The sequence below is a fragment of the Anopheles maculipalpis genome, chromosome 2RL (genome assembly GCF_943734695.1).
Source record: "Anopheles maculipalpis chromosome 2RL, idAnoMacuDA_375_x, whole genome shotgun sequence".
Taxonomy (NCBI): Eukaryota; Metazoa; Arthropoda; class Insecta; order Diptera; family Culicidae; genus Anopheles; species Anopheles maculipalpis.
Window position 1 is genome coordinate 79,934,322 of NC_064871.1, and position 22,559 is coordinate 79,956,880.

General features: G+C 43.3%; 1 protein-coding gene across 1 annotated transcript in view; it reads left to right on the forward strand.

Annotated features, from left to right (window-relative positions):
* Positions 1-22,559, forward strand: part of LOC126567946 (MOXD1 homolog 2-like) — an 85,577-nt gene that overhangs the window by 52,329 nt on the left and 10,689 nt on the right. The window contains exon 3 of the mRNA XM_050224323.1: positions 13,810-14,076. Within this exon, the coding sequence (XP_050080280.1) occupies positions 13,810-14,076 (267 nt within the window). The remainder of the gene's footprint in view (positions 1-13,809; positions 14,077-22,559) is intronic.

The following is a 22,559-nucleotide window of genomic DNA, read 5'->3' on the forward strand; positions in this document are numbered from 1 at the left end:
TATTGTTAGAGATGCAGATTTATAAATCTTCTTCAGTACACTCTTAACACTCTTGACCCCTGCCTCCCAGATTCCTCCAAAGTGAGGGGCACCAGGGGGTATCATTTTCCATACGATCTCCTTTTCTTGGCAATACTGGAAAATGCCTTGGCCTGTCGCCTCCTTCCTAAACATCTCATACAGCTCTCGTAGTTCATTTTTTGCTCCGACAAAATTTGTCGCATTATCACTGAAGATTTCTTCAGGTATTCCTCTTCTTGATACAAATCGTCTCAAAGCTGAGAGAAAGGCACCAGTTGATAAGTCCTCCACTGCTTCCAAATGGATCGCCTTAGTCACCATACACACGAATACACATATGTATCCCTTTATTGCCGCAACACGACGTATACCGGATTTCAGCATAATTGGCCCAGCAAAGTCAAGCCCAACTCGTTGAAAGGTAGGAGCAGCTGTTACACGGTAGCTAGGAAAATCACCCATCTGTTGTTCCAAAGTAGTTGGCTTGCTTCGGAAACAGGTAATGCATTTATGCAGAACCATTCGAACCGTTGATCGCGCATTGACAACCCAAAATTGCTGACGAAGAATCGCAATCACTCCAGATGGCCCGACGTGCAAATTTTCACGATGAATTGTTGCAATTAAACGATGTGTAATCACATTTCGATTTGGAAGAAGAAGTTGATGCTTGTTTCCAAAAGCCAGATTTGCATGTCTTATACGACCTCCTACCCGCAGTAACTCACCATCCAAAAAAAGGTTAAGGTCTTGATAACGTTGCAACGGTTTGCTATTTTTTACGGCCGAAACTACTTCCGGTAGATCCTGATGCTGAATTGCTCTAATGATCCAACGCATCGATTCTCGCAATTCGGGAATAGTAGGGTTTGGATCATTAATGCGTTCGCCCTTGCGACGCTTTGTGTTTTGTTTGAACCGCACGATGTAGGCAAGTATTCTTTGTGTCTTTCTAAAGGATTCATATTTCTCCAAAATTGGGAGAACTTTCAGCGGTACGATAACATTGCAGATAACCTCGTTGCGCAATTCCGGAATTTCATCATCATTTAGTTCATCGATGCAAACATTTGGTATCTCACAAGTACGTAAAAACTCCGGACCATTCCACCACATCTCATTTGAAACCAGTAGCGACGCCGATTGACCCCTTGATATAACATCCGCAGGGTTTTGATGTGTCCGAACATAACGCCAAATGAATGCTCGGTTCTCGTTGATCTCGGCTACACGATTTCGTACAAAAACATTCAGGCACTCTATCGGCTTTTTCAACCATGCCAGAACTATTTGGCTATCCGACCACAAGTTAATCGTTTCGAAATTAAAATCCTTTAATGCTTCCAGTACTTTTTTCACTAGACGACAAAGCAATGAAGCTGCAAGCAGTTCCATTCTAGGAATTGTCACGTTCGATAAAGGGGCAACCCGAGATTTGCTGATCACTAATCTCAATTGCGCTTCACCATTCCTCTCTATTGATCTTATATAGACGCAGGCTCCATATGCCTTCAAAGAAGCATCCGCAAATCCATGGATCTCTAATGAAACTGCATTTGTACTTACTACATGTCGAGGAATTCGAACTTGATTTTCTGTTGGCAATGCTTCCAAAAAATTATCCCATTCTTCTATCAACGGCTCAGAAATTTGATCATCCCAGTCCAACTTTGCTAACCATAGCTTTTGCATCAAAATCTTTGCCAACACAACCACTGGAGAAATAAGCCCCAATGGGTCAAATATTTTTGCAATGGCAGACAGAACCTCTCGTTTGGTAGGTGTTCTGCCCTTAGACGGTACCTTTGTCAAAAATATAAATTCATCATTCATCGGATTCCACATCAAACCTAACGTTTTGATGATTTCGTTAGCTTCACAATCGCCGATTTTTGTTAGAGCATCCCGATCTTCAAATGGTATCGATTCCAAAAGCCTTTCATCATTCGCTGACCATTTATGAAGTGTCATACCCGCCTTTCTAAACACCTCAATGAGTTGCACTTGTGCAGCATGGACAGTCTCGATATCATTTGCCCCAAACAATCCATCGTCGACATAAAAATTCTCTTCAATAATGCGACTGGCTAAGGGAAAACCTTCTCGTTCATCTCTCGCTAGCTGCAACAACGTTCGCGTTGCTAGAAAAGGTGCTGCTGCCGTTCCGTAGGTCACCGTGGTAAGCTCAAGCACACGCAGTTGTTCATTCGGCGAAGCTCTCCAGAATACTCGTTGTAGCGGGCTGTCGCAGGGATCCACCTTTATCTTAGGGCCGGTCATCATAACGTCGTTCAAAGACAAGCCGTTTACCTTCGCCGAAGCATCGAACACCACACGGCACTTGGTAGTGTTCTTGGCCGGGTTCAATACAGCATGATGCGGCAGATACCACCTTTTCACGGAGCCATCGTCCTCACTTTCATCAACCACTCTACAATGCCCTAACTCCTCGTATTCACTCATAAACGCTTGATATTGTTCACGTAACGATGGATTTTTCAACAGTTTTGTTTCCAACAAATAAAACCTACGCAGCGCTACACTTCGCGAACAACACAATTGGCTTATCGATTCCCTTAAAGGCAACTGCACAACATACCTGCCACTGGATTCACGATAATGTGTCTTCACAAAATGTTCTTCACATATCTCGTCTTCCACCTTCACGGAACGCTCACTTGTCACATCTTCAACTTCCCAAAACCTTTGCACTATTGTTTCCAAATTTTCTTTTGTCACAACATTTGTGTACACCTCACGCTCTTTGTGTATTTCCGCAACACGTCCACCTATCACCCATCCGAAATGAGTGTCCGTCATCATGGGAAGTGTTTTTGCCAATTTCACTGAACCAGATGCCATTATTTCCGAAAGACAATCCATTCCCAATAAAATGTCTACACAACTTGGATTGTTGAAATATGGATCGGCCAACATCGATTTATCAGGCAAATTCCACTTCGACGTATCGAAATACACAGAGGGTATTCTACCTGTTATTTCACGATACACAAAACATGTCACGTCCATAGCAAAATCACTACACCGAGATTTCACTGTAAAAGTACACTTTTTCTTCACCGAAGATTCAACGTTGCCAATCCCCTTAACCGGTACGTTCACGTTTACCAAATTTACGCCTAATTTCGTTGCAAGCGCTTCAGTCACACAACTGATTTGCGATCCACTGTCCAACATCGCACGACACAACAACACCTCTTTGTTTGGTAATTCCGCGTAAAGCAAGACGGTTTGCAAGAGAACAATACTTCCCGCCGCATCGGTATTGTTCACATGCTGGCTCGCGCTCACTTGTTCGGGTTCCCTTGAAACCGGTTCTGGACCGTTGTCCCAATGCAATACCGTGTTGTGTGGTCTGTGGCACCTGTTACATTTCAAATGCGATTTGCAACGATTTCGCCAATGTCCCGGTTTTAGGCAAATTAAGCAAAGACGCTTCGATCTAATAAAACTTTCCCGATCCTTTCCATGCAGTCGCATCAGCTCAGAGCACTTGAACGTTTCATGGGCACCCTTACACAATTCACACACAACTACACTGCACACGGTTGTAGCTGCATTCGATCTCATAGGCGTAACACCACTTGAGCTGGGCCCTTTCGAAACAAAACGTCCCCTTTGCCCCGCTGCAACATTTCCTTGGCACCTTTCTAGAACCGACACTCTTTCTTTTAGGAAGCACAAGGTTTTTTCATAACAAGGAAGTTCGTTTCTAGGGACACTCGCTTCCCATAGTTTCTTTGTTTCAATATCTAACGCATTCGCTATCAAATGTATCACCATCGCACACGACAGACCGGTAAAGTTTTCACCTAAATACTTTAGATTTTCCACGTGACTTTCAACCGATTCAACCAAACCGCGCAAACCTACATAACTTTCCTCATTCACTTTTTTCAAATTCAAAAGTCCACTAATATGTAAGTCTACCATACGCCGTTTGTTATCATAACGTTCGGATAACAGTTGCCACGCACGTTCATAATTACCGTCGTTTATTGTTTTCTCATCTATTACCTTGGCAGCCTCACCACTCAAGGCCTTTTCAAGATGATACAACTTGATACGCGAATCTTCACTACTTTTGTCAACAATATCTTTGAATATTGTTTTAAACCGCGCCCACTCCTCATACTTGCCACTGAACGAAGGTATTGGCCGAGGAAGCGGAGCATTCACAATCACTGACGAAACGCTAGGAGCAGGTATCAATGCTTTTGGTGAAATGGACTGTGCCGCAAGGGCTTCAGATGCACTTTCTATTTCCATCATCACCTCCTCATGCAATTTCACTGTCTCCTTAAACTTGTCGTCATGCACTTCACTTTCGTCATGTTTTATGATCTCACCATAATGTTTGTTGTGTTCTTCTAAAGCACTATCTGCCTTCTTCCCGAACACTTTGCACTGTACCGCGGTCAGCGCCTTTCCCTCTTCCTTCGCCTGCACAATGTTGTCCCTTATGCGAATCAATTCGCCATACGCAAGGTCACGCATGTGCACATGCGGCCTTACAGCAACAATTACATCCACCCAACCGGGTTGTGGCGCCGGCTTTACGGTTGGAGTGCGAGACGTCCGAGGCGTTCGAGTCATGATGATGCGATTTTTACCGATATCCAAAGCACAAAGGGTCAATATCCGAAGTTCGAAGGACCAATGTGATATCTCAGCGGATAACCTAACGCAATGTACTGAACACGGTAATCCTGTACGCACAACTTTATTGGTTGCGACTTAACTCATTCGCGGTTTTCATCAGACTGACCCACTCCACTCGGTCACAAATAAATTTCATAATTCCCTCTCTTCTCTCACTCTCTCCTTATCTCTTCATTCCCTCTCTGTTCCCCCTTAACGTGGTCCGGCGAACAGCCGCAACTCGCTTGCCTCGCTTCTCTGGTCCGTCCGACCACACAAGCCGCCCGCTTGCATTCTACGGTGGGTTTCGCGGAATTCTGGCCGGTGTCGATGAGATCGAACAACAATTGCGGGTGCCGCCGTTCCAGACAATTGTCGCCAAAACAGATGCCACTCGGACAGCCTTCCGTTCGCTCCTCACCCCGCACCTCTCTCTCCTTCCTCAGCCCGCCATTCTCGCCCGTTCCTTAGACCGCGCATCTCGCTCGTTCCATCGAAATGGAACACACACAATGCATCTTCAGTGTGGGGAGGGAGTTTTATTTTTTGTCACACACTGAAGATTGCTGGCCCAGCAGCCAGCCCTATTGCACAGTTGGAGTAGCAAAATAAAAATTTGGGGAATTTTTTTTACATCTTTTTAGATTGGCATTAAAACAACTAAGACTTGAAATGTCAATATATCATTGTAACTATACTGTAAACTTTTTTATCACTGGGTCCAGGAAAATTTTTATATTATTAAGTTGTTTTTATTTTTAATTTTACCATTAAATATATATTATATTTATTTATCTTATTTTATTTATACCATCATCACAACCATAACCGAGAATGCCTGGAATAAGGCAAATAATAAGCATGAAAAGCCTTAAAAATATGATTATTAAATTAATTCAACACAAGCGGTGTTGACAATACAGTACTGGACCGTCATAATCAATTATAAATCAATAAAAATAGTTATTTTTAATTTATTTTAAGTATGAAGGCTTGCGCCGTATTGTCAACACCGCATGTGATGACAATGTATGCAGTGGGGCATTTCCTCCCAGTATTTTTGCCCTATTGCGGACATAATCGGTTCAAGTAGATTATTAGATAATTTTTTCTCTAAGGCTCAAAATTAAAAAAATAAACAGAGTTTAAAATGATGTGGAATTGTTCAGAGAATGTTTTCATTTATCACTTAGAAAATCAACAAATTAGTCGTTTTGGGTCTTACTTTTAATTGCTAACTTACTAGAGGCTGACTGAGCAATGAGTAGGAACTTTCAGCACTTTTACTTTCTTCCTTCTTGTTCTCATTCTCACTTTATTATTCTTAATGTTGCTTCCTGACCGACAGGGCGTTGCAAACCCAACAGAAATAAAAAATAACTCTAAAAGTTCATTGGGATTGAAACTTGAAACTTCAACAAACTTTTTTTAGATTTTTTTTAAAGCAATTTAAATGATACAAGCATCAAAATTATTTGCTGGAAATTAATCTTGGAAGATGCTATGGAATATACTTACACAGGAAATAAAGTTTGAAATATAATGCTCTTTTTTAATCCTGCAGCTGTGTCACTTTTATTAAATTATCAATTCAGTTCACCGAGATGATGTTATGACCTTTTCTTAGTGAAGTGAATCCAGGTGATTTTTTGAAACGTACTCACAAGTTGAGCTTAAAACATTGAATTTTAACCTCATTCGATCCCATGGTGCATTGTTTTCCGTACGTATCATTAACGGGGCCAGCTTTTTTGCATATGTTAAGCCACTTTTTTGTTAATGTGGCTCCAAAGTGGATGACTTCGAGTGTGCTTCAGTGCAGCCACTTCTTCACCGGCATTCGATCGATCTCGAACGTCTCCATTTAGTGAAACGGGCTGTGGCTGTGATATAAGGGCACCAGAAGGCATCCTCTGGCACAAGAGAAAGAGCAGAAAGCACGGTAGACTGTCTGATTGAAAGCGAACCGAAGACAACAACTGCATCGAGAGAAGTAGGGCACACCGTGCCAGAGCAAAAAAAAAAAAAACGCCACATCTCACGCAACCTGCTCCACACAATGAATAGCGTGGTGCGCGCCTATGTGCATCATTCTTCGCCCTGCGGTGCACTCTGAGAGATTGTAATTAATTTTCCCGTACGATAAAAGGCCCGTGGTATGTGCGTGTGTTGCTCACAGACAGCTTCGGGGAAGCAACATCAACAAAAAAAAAAGGCCAGAATTACACCAGAGTGCACCCACAAGGTACCGCCGGTGTGATGCTTGCGGTGGTTTCCAACCTGTCCGGCCGTATGTTTACGAAACAATTCAACCGAGTCCCGAGAGTTGGCACAAAGTCAATCACGAAAATCGCCTATCGCCCGGTCCGGCTCGTTTCGGTGCGGCTCGGCGAATGCAAGTGATGTGAAACGCCACCGCGGTTACAAATCGAAACTTACGCACGTATTGAAAATGGAAGGATGTTTGCACATGAAAACCGTTTAAATATTGATTTTGGCATGTCTTTCAAAAGGGAGAAGCAGTTTCAATTTTGCTTTGTAGGTTAGAGGCACTACACAGAGGCTGCTTTATTTTGATTGTGACACAATGCCTGATAGACGTTAAATTGTGCGTGCAGTGATGGTGAAGTGAGCTGAAAATTGTTAACGTTTATGAGAGATTGTTCAAATTAACGAAATTTTCTGCATTTATTTTAAGTGCTGAAGTAATAAATTATTAACTTGGGGAACGATTTGACTGAATATATCCTAAATTTTATAGAAGAAAACAATGAATCAGGAGGGATTTTTCGGTGCCGATCACCCAAATCACGATAAATAACTAGTAATATATTTTTGTTCAACAGTTGAGGGGCTGATAGAAGTAATGATCCTTTAGCTATTGTTCATTGTGCATCGTCCAAACAATCCAACCATTCCGGCACGTGTCCTCTTTCACAAAATTTTCACAAAGATCGTCCACATACGCGTCCTAAAAGCGTTAAAGATTTTGAGGCATTCCTTCAGAAATAATGAGAGCGAACAGTTGACACAGCTGCGAAGGCATCCGAAATAAAACAGCTTCCTGGTCTGCACGATCCCGCCCGACATCATCTTGCAAAAAGTCCGGATGCATTGGCTGTCTGTTGAAAGCACAAATAGTGCCTTCTATATGGCGGAATGGTCCACAGATCTATAAATGACGTTGGACCCTTTCGATAGCACAACATTAATCGAAGGCGATACTGTTCCATCTGCGACATAGGACAGTAAACCATGCAGCCGATCACGATATCGGTGAGATGAACGCGGGGAATCCACTGCTTCCCGGGACCGATGTTGACTTTGCAAAACGATAATATGCCGGAACTTCTTGATACGTCAATGTGCGTGTGGCTACATCGTTGGCCATCAGCTCAAAAAATCACGTTAGCATAGTTTGATGCAGTGGCCGATTCACCTATGGGCCTAGGTGGTGGTCGCCAGTAGCCTCGATAACCAGGGATGCCTCGCTGACCAGGGGGTTTCGCCTGACGGAGAAGCTTCATCGATCAGGAACCCTCACGAGATAGGAGACCTTCGCCTCCACCTCGTGCCCTCCGATCATCACTTTCGATTATGCGGATTAAGGTGTGTTTCCCCCCCCCCCCCCCCTCCCCCTCCCCATTTTGATTTTGTTAAAGCCCCACTGCTGGAGTTGAAGTCCAATATTCATTATGTCATGGTCCTCTAAACACCTCGATCCGCCTCTGTTCCCAACATTGCCGTAAAGGAGCTGCTGAGCGTAGTGACGAAGGTCAGTACTTCGCACTGTTGAATCAATTGTTATAGGAGCAATACGTCGTCTATGTTTTAATGTAATGTTTTTTCGACGGACGTCTTCTCGGGTGGGGTAACGCTGTAACGCGCTAACCATGCTGAGTCGGAAGGCACCTCGAGTGTTTCCGATGGAACAGTGTTTGAAATGGGAACCGGACATATTGGTCACATTCCCAGTGTCGGTTGCTGTCCGTTCCTGAGCGGTAATATCGGCAATTCGACGTTGGTGCGTCAGGCTGATGCGGCGCAACCGCAACCACTCTTTCGGCGGGTGTCTCCGAAGATGGGGCCGCTACATCTTGATCATCCGTAACCGTTTGTGGCTCTCAACGCTTTTCAATCATTTTATAACAGTAATATTCGCATTTTATATCCAAACAGGGGCAAAAACTACGCTTTGCCCAATGCAAAATTTGTTTAGCGATACAAATGTTTTGTTAATTAGGTCATTAGTATATACAAAAATCGAATTTAAAAAAAAACCCCTAAACTAAACTAATCTCATGTACTGTTATTAAAATTATGTTTGGAACATTTCTTTTCCTGCTATCGCTCTTTCAACCTAATCCAATCTAATCGTCTATGTAATATGGTCTCGATAATAGCAGCTAATCGCTACGCTAATGATTTCGGTCACACTGAATCAAACAAAAATAAAGCTCAACTCGGCGCATATTACATAAAATATTAAAAGACACAAAACAATCCAGCCCAACAACCACAACACATCAATCGAAAAAACTACCAAAATGGCCTATTATTATTACCTACACAATCAGAATCTCGATCTACAGATTCTCTCGTATCGGGCATAATTAATCGGTGTCGTTCTATGCCGCTAGCTCATTTCCATAATTTGTTCACATTGTGTACAGCGCTGTGTGACATGGCGCGGGCTGCAGCGCGATTAGATTCGACAAAAAAAAAACAAGGCAGCAAAAACTGATGTCCAAACAAATCGATACCATTAGGATAAATGGCCTATGGGTAGGAAGAGATTGAGAGCGAGAGTGGGGTCCGTGGTAACCATTGAATGTAATCAATCATTTATGGAGCTCCATCAAGAGCTCATTTATTTCTGCGGCTATCAGTGGGGAAGGATATGGTGGCGCCTCAAACTGAAGGTTTGTTGTTTGATTTTGCCTTTGTTTTACAATTTTCACTCATCGCTAGACTGCCGAACCACCTCTAAACCGAAACCGCTATCATGTGTGTTTATGTTTTGGGGGAGTAAGCGTTCGGTAATGTTTGCACGTAGCACTGCGCAACATGCGTCACGAAACCGGCGTGACATAACCATGTAACCGAAAAAGGTGTTTGGATGTTTCGTGGTAACGGCGTTACAGTGTGCGTGTGTGCGGTTTATAGAACGCGTGCGGTTTTATCTTTCACGTCCCCTGCCTGTACCACGCCAATATCCAGGGCTTTCGGGAAGCAGGACAAAGATTAACGCCGGGTAAAATCGGTAGATTCTGGCACATTCCGAAAAGCGCAAACAAAACGCAATCGCGGTGCGTAATTAAAATCCATAAAGCGGCAATTTTCCATCCATCGGCACGTCGTGTATGTGATTATCTTTCAATCAGCGAGTTTTCCGGCCATTCCATCTAATCCCACATCGGTCTGGTTCGGTGCAAACCTTTCATCGGGGAAGCGGATGCTACTCTGCACGGACGGGAAAATTATGCACCATGCTTTGCTCCGGGATTAAGTAACACACATGTGTGTGAGAGAGTGTGTGTATGTGCTTGTGACACAGTGTGCAATCTCGGCGTGTGCAGCCCCTGCAATCTAGGTCGAAGATGCATCCAGAGGGATTTAAGTAACATCCGCGGGAAAAGTACGACTATCCATGCGTTATTGTGAAACGCTAGACATTGCGTGTGTGTGTGGTGCGATTCGTCTTCTACCGACCAACACTAGACGGTGCAATTGTCCGGGGGAAATTGCTGAGAAAGGCCATTGAGCCTCTGGAGGATTAGACGGGTGATTGCGTCGTTCGCACCATAATCAACATCATCCCGCTCCTCATCATCATCGTCATAGTGGTCGTTTTTGCGGCAAGAAAAAACTTCCCGCATGGGAACAATCGATGCAAGTGAAAAATGTGCTTCAGCTCCCATTCTCAAGGTGCTTCGATATTTATCTCGGCACCGAGTCTTCACTGCGGTAATTGCTTCCACGCAATGGTGCTGCCGACGCAATGGCAGCCAATCATTGGCAGTAACTGAGGCTTCGTAGTTGGCTCTGTCTCGGTCGCGTTCGCAAAAAAACGAAGAAAAGTGGCTTCCATTTTGCACTAATTATCAGCGGTGATCGATCGGTCGAAACACGATAGCACGAAATGAAGTTGGTTTGGCTCGAAGCACTGTTCCTGCGGGCGCTTTCAATTTTAACAAGAATGTTACAATAACAGAAGAATAATCAATACATTACCAAAGCACGAAAGGAAAAGAGCTTAGTTCTCACCGTACCTTCGAATTCTTGAAATTAACATCACTCTTACGGGGGAGAAAATTTATTGGACCTTAATTCTACATCTAAACGATGAACTTGGCGAAGAATGCACAGCGAAGCGAGTCAACCCATCCAAATGACCCGATGAAGAAGTGATGACAATTTTTCATTTAACACTATCGCGTGCTAAACGCAACTCAAGATGGAGAAGGAAAAAAAACGCGATTCGCCCAATGGGACAGAAGCTTCTTTTCTTCACTACCAGCCTGGTAAAGATGATAAAGATGGTAAGAAGAGGCACAAAGAAATCGATTGTCAATTATCGATGGCACTGGAGTGGGGAAAGTTGCAAGAAAGTTCGTCCCATAAAACCGAAGCACGAGAAATAGCTTTTCTGGCAGCACGAGAGATGTGGCAGGTTCCTGGCGGGTGATCGGCTTCAAAAACCTTGCTGCTGTGTGGCTTCGTTCCCGTTTCGATTAATTTCCTCTTTGCGTTCGATAGTTTGAAGAAGCAACCGACGTCACCGGCCGCGAACGTCGGTTCGCTCTTGGGGGTTTTGTAATCAATTTCCGTGTCACGAGCAGCAGCAGCAGCAGTATCAAGCTAGGTCGGAGGCGTCAGCGACCTGCTACTGCCGCCAACTACTGCTGACAAGTTAGGCGATGGCGCTCCGTTTGTTTCGAGTGAGCAAGACGTTGGATGCATTTCGATTTTACTTTGTGTTTCTTGGCAGTTTCAGATCGTAATTCGGTACGTAGGGGAGCATCCTAGGTTTTTATTCTAGTATGGCTTTTTTCTTGCAGTTGCAGTCCTGATGCAACTACAAGAAAACTAGAATGGAGCTTTCAAAAAGCTAACACCGATGTGCAGATGTACTTTAAGCCAATTAGTAGAATAAATACCGCTTTATCTCATCCAATAGCTGTGTCTGATGGTTGTATTTTATAAGTCTTATGACTTTTGGACGTCGAAGATAGTGAAGCTTCAAGCTTTAAGCGTTAAAAAACTTACTACCACCGTCCACGCTTGTCTTGTCATTCCTTCTTTTCGATCGAAAATGCTTCGAGCTAGTAGCACAAAGAGCAAACCAAACAGAACCAGAAATACTCACAAGAAAAGGGACTTCTTCCCGATGCCAGGAGCACTCCCGAGCCTTTCGTGTAATCAGCATGCTCCACGTGCGCTCAATTAAATTGCAATTGGTTTGCGCTCCTTCCACAAACGGAAGATTGCAATCATCAGCACTACAACGACGCTCACCGCAGCTATCCGTACCCCACAACCAGATGAAGATGATGCGAACGACAGCAACAACGAAGCGATGGTGACGGTGTCAATTGCCTATCACTTCTGGACACACCGATAATAGTTGTCTAGATGTCTTCCGATGGAATGGCCAACTTCACCAGTACACCAGGACCCAGTGCCGCCGAATAGCCCACAAGGCATTTTCATGTCTGGTCACCCGATGCACTGCATTCCATCTTCGTCCGGTCGGTTAAGGAACGTGCGCGTGATTTCATCACTCGAAGCCCGCAACATCGGTCACCGTCAATACGCACACCGGTGCTTGTCGCCGGCGGATCTTTGGTGGTCATCAAGTGGTAACCTGGTGGTTTGCCCCTTCGGGGGCTAAAGCTCATTGAGCAGCAGAACCACCAGAACCAAACCCGATTGAAGCAAGCAAGCAATCAACCCGTTCACATACCCGTACTCTCTCAACTCGCCTTGGGGAAGAACTTGGCCAACATTTCCAAGTGTGCTAAAGACACAACGTACCACAGACATGTAGCCAGTGGATTGTGTCAAGATTAAAGCCCGGAAGCACATTAATATGGTTGCTCTTTGATGCTGCTGCTACCGCTGCCAGGTGTGCGACTTCGTACGATCTCATCAACAAACCGCCAGGTCATCTTGGTGCAAGAAAATTAGTCCCAACATGAGACTTTCTGTCACCAAAAGTATGAAGCTCTAAAATTAGCAAAATTTGGTACCAATTTTTCCTTGTTGCAGTTTATAGGGTTAAGGATCGAGCTGACGGTACAACAAAAAGCATCATATCGGCATTGATGCTGACCAGTTTTTGAGCTTCTCCACCGGGAATGGCCGAAATGTGAACGCTTCATACTCCAAAACTTTCGGATACTAGACTTTGGTATAATCAGACGATAAAACACCGGCAAGGGTGCAAGTTGTAGAGGCCGTGTGCTTTTGGCACTTGGCCTGGATAAAGTTCGTCCATATTCTGGCGCCAAAGTTACTCCCGGAGTTTATATCGTCTCCGGACGATCAATTATCTTAATGGGTCACTTATCTCGGCAATTAATTCGGAGTGCATTGTTGTGATTGCAACTAGCGAGTGTGCTGCATCGGCACTAAAACTAAGTTGTTTTCGTTCAGGTACGGGTAAATTGTTTAATATTTCGGCGCAAACTAGAATTCGGAGATTGTTTCAAGAGTTCCTTATTGAAAATGGGCAACCCTATTTCATTGTCTAAATGGTTGAACTTATTTCATTGGAAAATTTTGGACACTGCACCCTCGTAAAGTCTTGGTGTTCCTGTTTAGGAATTTTTAATTCATCTTATCCATAGCTGAAGTAGCCCTCTACATGGAGCGACTAGTTCTCAAAGTATTAAATACATAATCCTGCCTAGTAAAAACCACTTGACCAATAAATGATTAGGACATGGATAATCCTGCAGTTATCTTTTGTTGAGAATCCTGGATAAACGATATCTATAAGCAAAGTACTTTTGTATATGCTAGAAACAGCTCGTTTTGATTTTGAAGTATAAATAATTTAATAAATTCTCAATCCCATAAGTACATACTTTAATTATACTGCTCTCTATTTATGCTTCCCAGAACGATACCATGCGCGTGATCTACATGTACCACAACAAGGAACCACAGTCGCCCGGTAGCCTGCCTGATCCGGTCGAAGCGTTCAAGCAGGCCCGCTCGCTCTTCCTAACCCAGCGGATCAACCAGGCACCGCTCAAGCCGGATCCACACCTGCGAACGATGGAGTTGCTCAATCAGGACGTAAATTTGCCGCAGGGTGACGGTACCCTGCACTGGTGCAAGATGTTCAAGCTGAACGATATCAATCGCAAACATCATCTGATTAGGGTAAGTTAGTGTGTATGTGTATTTGTGTTTATCAGTCTGCCCCGTGTGTAGCTGGGCGAATTTCGTGCTCCCAATCGAAAAGATGGCCTAACGAACCACCGAAAATTCTTCACTGTAGGACCAACTCCAAACTTTGCTGATGACTGTAAACGCGGGTGGGTCTTTATTTATCTTTCTGGTTTCTTGGGTGTACTGTCCACCGTGCAGAAGGACTCTGAGTGGAATGGAAACACGCTCGGAGAGGGAAGTTTATTTGTTCTTATCTGGTTAAGCGGGTCGGAAACTTTTGTCCCGGGATCAAGATATTTACGTATTCTGTAGCCGTTCGTTTAACTCCCGATGTACCGTGATTATTTATAAGGCGCTGCAATCAACCAGCGGGAGCAAAAGTTTGATTACCCTTTTTACTGAACCTGTTGAACCTCATCAGTGTAACAGGACGTGTTCTTATAAACATTCGGGCAGGTCATCCAGCCGCCTAACATCCGCTATCTATTTCACTTTATTAAATAATCAAATCCTTTCCCATGCGCCCAGAAAGAGCAGGAAAAAAACGATCAAAATTGTTCTCTCATATGCTCGAACCACAGTTCCAGCGTCATTTGGACGATCCATAAAGTCCTAAGACCGACTCCAGCTGTCGGTCTGGGGACTAGATGACACTATTGCAGGGAAACGAAACGCTGAAACACACAAGGATGAACTCACAAATTGGAAGCAATTTAAAGAATGCTTTTAACAAACACTGCGCTTGTGTTGACTGCAACTTTTTGCCTACTGCTAGTGAAAGCATAGAGTGGCAAAGTTCTTGTCCACTTGGTCCAAATGTCGACTCATCAGCGAAAATCGAAATCACTAAAACTCGCTCCATTATCGTCATCTGTGCACGGTGGGACGATGGGCTGAGATTTTTCGCTTTTGGAACACAGAACGACCAACGATTCCTACTGCCAAAACTCGACTTTGAACCGTTTACGGTGCATTTCCCTGCCTTGTGTGTTTGTGTGGGTGTGCGTTGCTCTCTTTATTGTCTTGCCTGGGTTGCATCCTTTGGCAAATTCCTATCGCAAAGGCAGCGTCCCCTAGACTGCGGTGTCCTATGCAACACAGGTCAAAGCAAAAAAAAAGAAGCAATCACTGCTCGTTTCTTTATCGCACCCGGACGATATACTCTGGATGAACTTTTCGATAGCGTTGAGGATGAAGATGGTCATCTGGGGGAAGATAGCCCGGGTAGCACACATATCGTTCCTGACCTTGCTGAGCAAAATGCTTACACACCAGGGGCAGGAACAAGCAGCCGAACTAAAGGCACCAGCAACCCCATTATCTTAAAACAACACCCATCATCTGGCAAAACACAGTCGTCGTCGTCCTCATCGTCGTCGTTCGGTGCAAATGTCAAACCTGCCGGTTCATGTCGTGTGAGTTTTTGGGGCGACGCTGTTGACCGGTTGCTCGTTGCCACCTGTCCCGGTGAACGGTAGTGGGCAGGCACGGGGTGGTTAGTTGATCGTTGTCGTACATAATTGTATGCTTCATCATTTCAATCGGTTTTGTTTGTGTCTTTTGCGGAGCCACTGGAGACTACTTTTGCAAAGAACAACGGGAATGAATCATGCATGTTTGTCTTTTGTGGCGCATTTTTTTGGAAGCTTTTGTAGGGACCGTTCCCTGTAGGGTAATGAATTAAGTATGAATGGGGTGAGCTTTTTTTTCGGACAAATTGTCTAGAGAAAAGCTAGTGCAAGATTCAACCGTTGAACCGTTCAATGTTACTAACCGTTCACTTTACTGCGCAATATATGGAAGGACCTTGGAATGAAATTATAAATAACTTTGGGTTTAGAATCATCATTACTGCCGAGGTCCAGCTTATAAATTTTGTTGTGTAATGTTGTAATTTAAAATATCGCTTATATTATTCAAGTCACTAGCATTCTTTCTCAAAAAAGCTCTCCTTACCTTAAGGACAGAAGTATCTAAAATTGTTGATAGCGCAAAAAAATCATTCTTAGCTCCATCTTTTTGTTACAATCTTTAACTTATGGTAAGGACTGGTTGTGCCAGAAATTTTAACGAATGTTTTGAGTTGAACCTCAACATGGACTTCATAATGGCTTATTATTTTTACTTTATCATTCCTGTATTATCCATGTTTAACGGCGATCCGGTGATGTAGGCGACAATGGCGCCGGTCTTCAGTGAGGACTGACTTTCCAAGTACGTTGCTGTTGATGTTTAATGTTTAACGAGGTTTTCGAGGAACGACCTCTGTGGAAAAAAATTATGGGAATAGGAAAAAAGGAGAGGATGTTACGGGGGGCGTGTTTGAGATGTTGAGGAATCTTGCACCATTTTGCCTAGGATACATGAAGTAATAAAATCTACTCCTCGGGGAAGCAGGGCTGCTGAGGTAATCCAAACCTTTTGACGTTTCACAGCCGACAGACTTGTTGAATAGTCGGATATGCCCAAACTTTCCGATTATGACTCATTGAAATTGAGTAAAAATTATTATTAGATGTTTATTGTGAATGTGATGTTAAATTTCTGGTACAATTTACTTTTTCTTCAACAAATCTAATAGTTTCCTTTGTTCTGTGGGGTTCGAATCCAACTACGTGGTATCGGCAAGTCTAGTAAGCCACTAGATGGCCAGCATGACCTTAGAGGTCGTTAAGCCAAGAAGAAGAAGAAGATTATCCATGGTAGTGTGTGTCAGAAATGTACCATAGATGGAAGCAATTCTTCTTATTCTTCTTCTTTTTTGCTATACGATCTTCCAGGTCGCGCCGATCAAGAGGCTTACTACACTTGCTAATATATCGAAATTGGGTAGTTAATCCTATCTACGGGGGAACGATCCAGATGGGATTTGAAAACCCCGGCTCTGCCGTGTGAAGACCGTTGCCGTTGTCCCCTACTGCCCAGCCGCCCGTCGCCAGAAGCCAATTAAAACAATCTAATTGGCAAACATCCCAAATATGACAGAAAATATGAAAAGATACATTTTTAGAATAATTTATGCTTATTTCTTATTTTCAAAATTGGTATCAAATTGATAAGCATGCAATCAATGTTTAAAATGTATTCATCCGACTTTGCACACTGTCCTAACGATAATTTACCTGTCTGATTCTGATCTATATGCTTCCGTAGTGCGTTTCAAGGCGTGGCGGCCCAATAGTGCTGGCGACAACGACGCCGGTCTTCAAACGGCGGGACCGGGGTTCAAATCCCATCCGGACCCGTCGTCCCCCCGTAGTGAGGAATGACTTACCAACTACGTGGTATCGGAGTAAACCACATTCGAGGGCTGACGTGACCTTTGAAGTCGTTAAACCGAAAATCTTTAATTTCCAGATCTTTAAGTTTAAACCCCCCCCCCCCCCCCGCTGATTTTGCAGAAGAAAATCTGTGAAAATTCTCATCAGGATCTCATGGAAGAAATCATATAAAGTGCACACCCGGTTAAGCGTATATCCTAGGCCCAATGTGACTTGTTTATTTGCATAATATTGACATGAATACACCCAGCAGATCTAAAATGGCCTGGTAGAACCGGGGTTACAATCCCATCTCAACCGTTCCCCGTTATGAGTAGTGACTATCCAACTACGTGATACCGGAGAGTCTAATAAGCCATTCGGTGACTTAGTAGGTCGCTAAGCCTAGAAGAAGAACACATTAAATATGGTTCATAATGCATGTGTTACAAATTTCAACAAGTATTTCTAAAGACACGTTAGTTAAGGTGAACCGGTGATAGAGAGACGATCGCGGTGCAAATTTTCACATGGCGCCAAACTGCGTTTTAAATCCCTTCCTGAGCCATTCGATAGTCGATGATTCGTAAGCCATTCGATGGTCGGTGTGGTCTAGAACACAACACATAAAACAAAAAAAATGCAAAATCGTCCTTTGCACGAAATGATCTCTTTGAGTTTGATTATTTCCCTCGTCTTTCTACCACTCCCCTTGTAAAACGTTTCGAATTGTCAGGAGCACCATTCGAGATTACAAATCACCACCCATTTACACCCGTTAGGAGCAGCAACATTCAAATGAAACGATCTCGCTACACTCGCCTCCGAAAACCTTGCGAATTCGTTCGTCACGATGAATGTGTGAAATCCACCATTGCGCAACGAACTCTAGCACACGCTCAAGCGCGGTGGTGGTGCTGCTGAACGCAGAAAGTAAATAAGATCGGGAAAGTGGAGGAAAAATGCGAAAAAAAGCAACAAACCAGAGCAAATTTGTTCCAAAACTATTACACACAATTGATGGGCTCTGGTGTTGCTTGCTGTTACGAACCTCAACCGAGTGATGCCGTCCTACCGATGACTGTCATTGTTTGTTTTATTGATTTGCTGATATTTGAAATCGTTTCCAGTGTGGAAATTGTACCAAAGAGCACCAAACGCCCAGCGCGCGCACGACTGAGGGTTGATGGAGTGTGGTTCGGGCATGGAAAAGTGTCGATTCAAAAGCCCTTCACGGTCACGGTTTTTCACTCGTCAAACTTACGTCTAAAGTCGCCGGGAAGTGTTATCCCACTGTTAAAGCTAATGGGAGCGGAAAACAAGAGGGAAAGGAGGTGGAGAAAAAAAACTATTGTTATCACACTTTCCCACCGCTTCCTGCAACGGTGCAACCCCGTCGTCGGGGTTACAAGTGCACCCGTTGCACCCGCTGCAGTTACGCTGTGAGGAAGAAAAATGGTGCGGCACCAGCATAAAATATATAAACGTTTGCAACCGGCAGCCTGGTTTTTTGTTGTTCGGTTTGTCATGAGTAAATATTGAAAAAAGCACATGCCGAACGTGTAGCAAATGTACCGCGGAAGCAAAAAATACAAAAACAAACCTGCCATGACAGTCATGACGTGCCGGCGACACCCGAAGCTTCGCTTTAATACGGCACAGCATAGCGCGGTGCATATGTTGCAATATGACAACACACTGCATTACCCTTAGCCGTGGCAGGGCGGTGCAGTTTGGTTGCATACGGTTGCAATTTTTGTCATTGACGGCAAACGACGATCGGTATTGTGAATGGGTTTTCTTTGTGTTTTTGGTGCTTCTTTTTGTGTGTGTGTGTATTGCTTTGCTCGAACTGCATTTTTCGCACTGCATTCAAACGCAGCATGAAATGTGAAATTGAATGTTAATTTTATTTTAACTAACCTTGGGCTATTGGTAACCTTTCGTGTGCCCTAAGCGTAACGCTTGCTTTTGTGTGGAGCGTTGCGGCCATTAAGGTTTATGTTTGTTATCTATAAACGGAAATTAAATATAAAATGCATTTTTACCGTGGGGAAATTGCAATATAAATAAACCACAAATGTATTGAGGTCAGTAAAGAATGTTTGTAAAACCGGCGGATGTTGTGCAATGTGAAGTAAAGCGCGAGTTTGCTCAATAGAGTTAACGTGTTAAGAAACGTATTGCTTTGAACGTTGTAAGCCGAGACTTGGACCTATAAAACTAGATCTTATTATATTATATTAGCTTTTACATTAAATTAATTAGAATTATTTATCCCATGGATGAGATTTAATTAACAATGCGCAGCATAATTATACGTTTAGCTGAGTTTTGTTTTTTATATTATTATTCATTTATTTATCCACTAAGTTGGCCTGTTCGTATAGCTGGTTGAGTCTAATTGTACATCATTTTAAAAGGATTATTTTCTTTTCTTGATTCCCTAAAAAAAAAATTTCTAAATTGAAAACTTAACTGGACAAAATTTGTTATTCTCATTTTTATTCATACAGTGTTATTCATTTAAGAAAAGTAATTGTTTATGTACTGATGAATTAACGTACCCTCAGTTTGACCAGCAGTTATAAGCTGCCGCATAACCGATTTAGTCACTTCAGTAGCTATTTTTTTTCTCCAATATTATGTGTGCTGGGCAGTTGTTTTTGTGGGACTCCCTGTCTGTGTTTAGTTTCCGTTTGATACAAGGCAAACACACTTTCCCAGACATTTTTATAAACTCTCGAGTTCAAAGATCACTTCACTTACTTATCAGGCGCTACAATCGCTTTGGGTCTTGGAATGCCGCAGCAAAATCCGGAACCGCTCACGGTCCATCGCAGTCGTCCGCCAATCCGATATCCCGGCCTTGATGGCGGATGATTCTACGCCATCCTCCAACCTTAATCTTGGCCTACCACGCCTCCTCTGTTCGTGTGAACGGCCTAAAAGGACTTTCTAAGCTGGGTCATCATGCATTTCGTACAGCTCGTCGTTGTAGCGGCTCCTTCATTGTCCTTCCACACATACGGGGCCAACAATCCTTCTGAGCATCTTCCTCTCGAACGCGGCTAAGAGGACTTCGTCTGTTTTGGACAGAGTCCACGTCTCAGAGGCGTATGTGAGTACTGGGACTATAAAGGTTTGATACAGTCCCAGTATCGACCGTCGCGAAAGATTTTTTGAGGTGAGATCTTTCCTCAGGCTGTAGAATGACTGCATCCTAGAACACAACTCTGCTGTTTTCGGTGCTGACTTTGGACCCGAGATAGGTGAAGTTTTGGACGACTTAGAATTTGCAGTCACCTATCCTCACCTCACCTCAACGTAGTTCCGGATTTTTTAGTAGAGCCGCTAATGGTGCCACCATCAATTTGGTCTTAGCCTCGTTAATCTGCAAGCCGAAGTTTTCTGCCGCCTACTCAATCCTTTGGTAGGCCTCTGCTACCTGAGAAAGCCGCAGACTTATAGATGGTTCCCAAAGTCTCCACCTCCCAGTCACGGATGCCCCTCTCCAGCGCCAAGTTGAATAGCAGACAGGCGAGTCGATCTCCCTGACGAAGGCCTTTGGTGGTAGCGAAGGACCCTGAGAGTTTTCCATCCAGCTTCACCTGGCATGTGACGTTGGTCATGGTCATTCCAACAAGCCTGCTCAGCTCGTAAAGTTTTACCCTGGCTATGCCTTCAGAAGCGGCCTTGAAATCTATGAAGAGATGGTACGTGTTCAATTGCTGTTCAGACATCTTCTCCAATATTTGGCGCATGGTTCATAGATTGATTTGTTAGTAAAAATCTGAAACATGAGCCCACATCTGCAGATAGCTTGCCATACCATGAGTTTCCGGGAAAGTTAGTCAGCAAAAGCGAACTTATATTTGTTGGGGACAACGCCCCCTGCTGTCACAGCATACAATTTTTGGCCAGAATATTGCCTGAAATTTATTTTTATGTACGTTTCGTCATCCAAAAGATCGTAATTAGCGAACCTCGTTAGAACCTGGCCGTACAATTTTTGGAGCCTGTGTTTTGACGATGTAATTATGCTTCAGAGTTCTGTTTGGTTGCTTGTGCAAAGGTTAGCCCGTAACCCTCTCATGACCTTCCATCTCAGCTGACGATCCATTGTTCCTAAAAGATGATTTTGATATACCTTTCTAGTGATACTTTGATGTTTCCGAAACCATTTCAAAACCGTGTATACAATTAATTGTCTGCGTTGCAGCTCCATCGTTAATAACAACTAAAACAAGCACGATCATGCAAAAATCACTCCATAAGAGGAAAGCGGGCTCCAATACCTACTGATACGTGTAAAAAATTCCATATACCAACATTGAAGACTTTACTATATATAAGATAGAGTAAACAAATTCTAAATGAACAGTTCTTTACACAATTCGCCCATGGTCAAAGAACAAGGTGGTTTTATGGTTGTTTTATAGGCAAAACATTGTGGTTTTCATTTTCACTACTTATTTTCGTCGTTTGAAAAAGGACGCACTACAATTGAAATATACAAAAACAAGTATGATTCCACGTTCAATATCTAATAAATCCAATCATTCACCCCTTTTATTCTACCCTTGACACACTGGCGTCCATCACTCGTTACTCATTCCTAATCAAACTCATTTAATTTTTCCCAATCCATTCGCGATGACAGTTAAAATAGCTGCAAACGATCCACAAGCCAACGAACGGTTTACTCCACATGCACTTGTCCACGACGCAAAGCATCATTGTCGCGACAAAACGATTGTCCGTTAAATTTAATTTCCTCGCTTTTGTTTTTCTCTCGATTCCCGAGCCGGCTTTAAGCTCGCATTGAAGTTGCATGAGTTTCTTTGTTCACCTCACTAGTCGTACTATTGTACTACACACATCGGGAAAGTTTTTTGCATTTTTGCACCAGAACACATTTCATTTGACGTTTTGTATTATTGTTTTTTTAAAAGTTGCTTTTGTCTGTCCTGATCGTACCATTCGTTTGCCTTCATTCCAAACGATCCGTTTTTCATCGGTTTCCTATTCACGAAGGCTTACAGTGCTCGTTCTCGGCGATACGTACACAAGGTTTCGATAACAACAATATCGTTTAAATAGGTTCCATTTTAATTATTGATTGCTCCGTTGCTTAAACACTTGACGTACAAGCTGTTCGCTTCTACCGCTGTTCACTTTTTTTTTCCTCGCATTCTAATGCCTGTTTTGTTG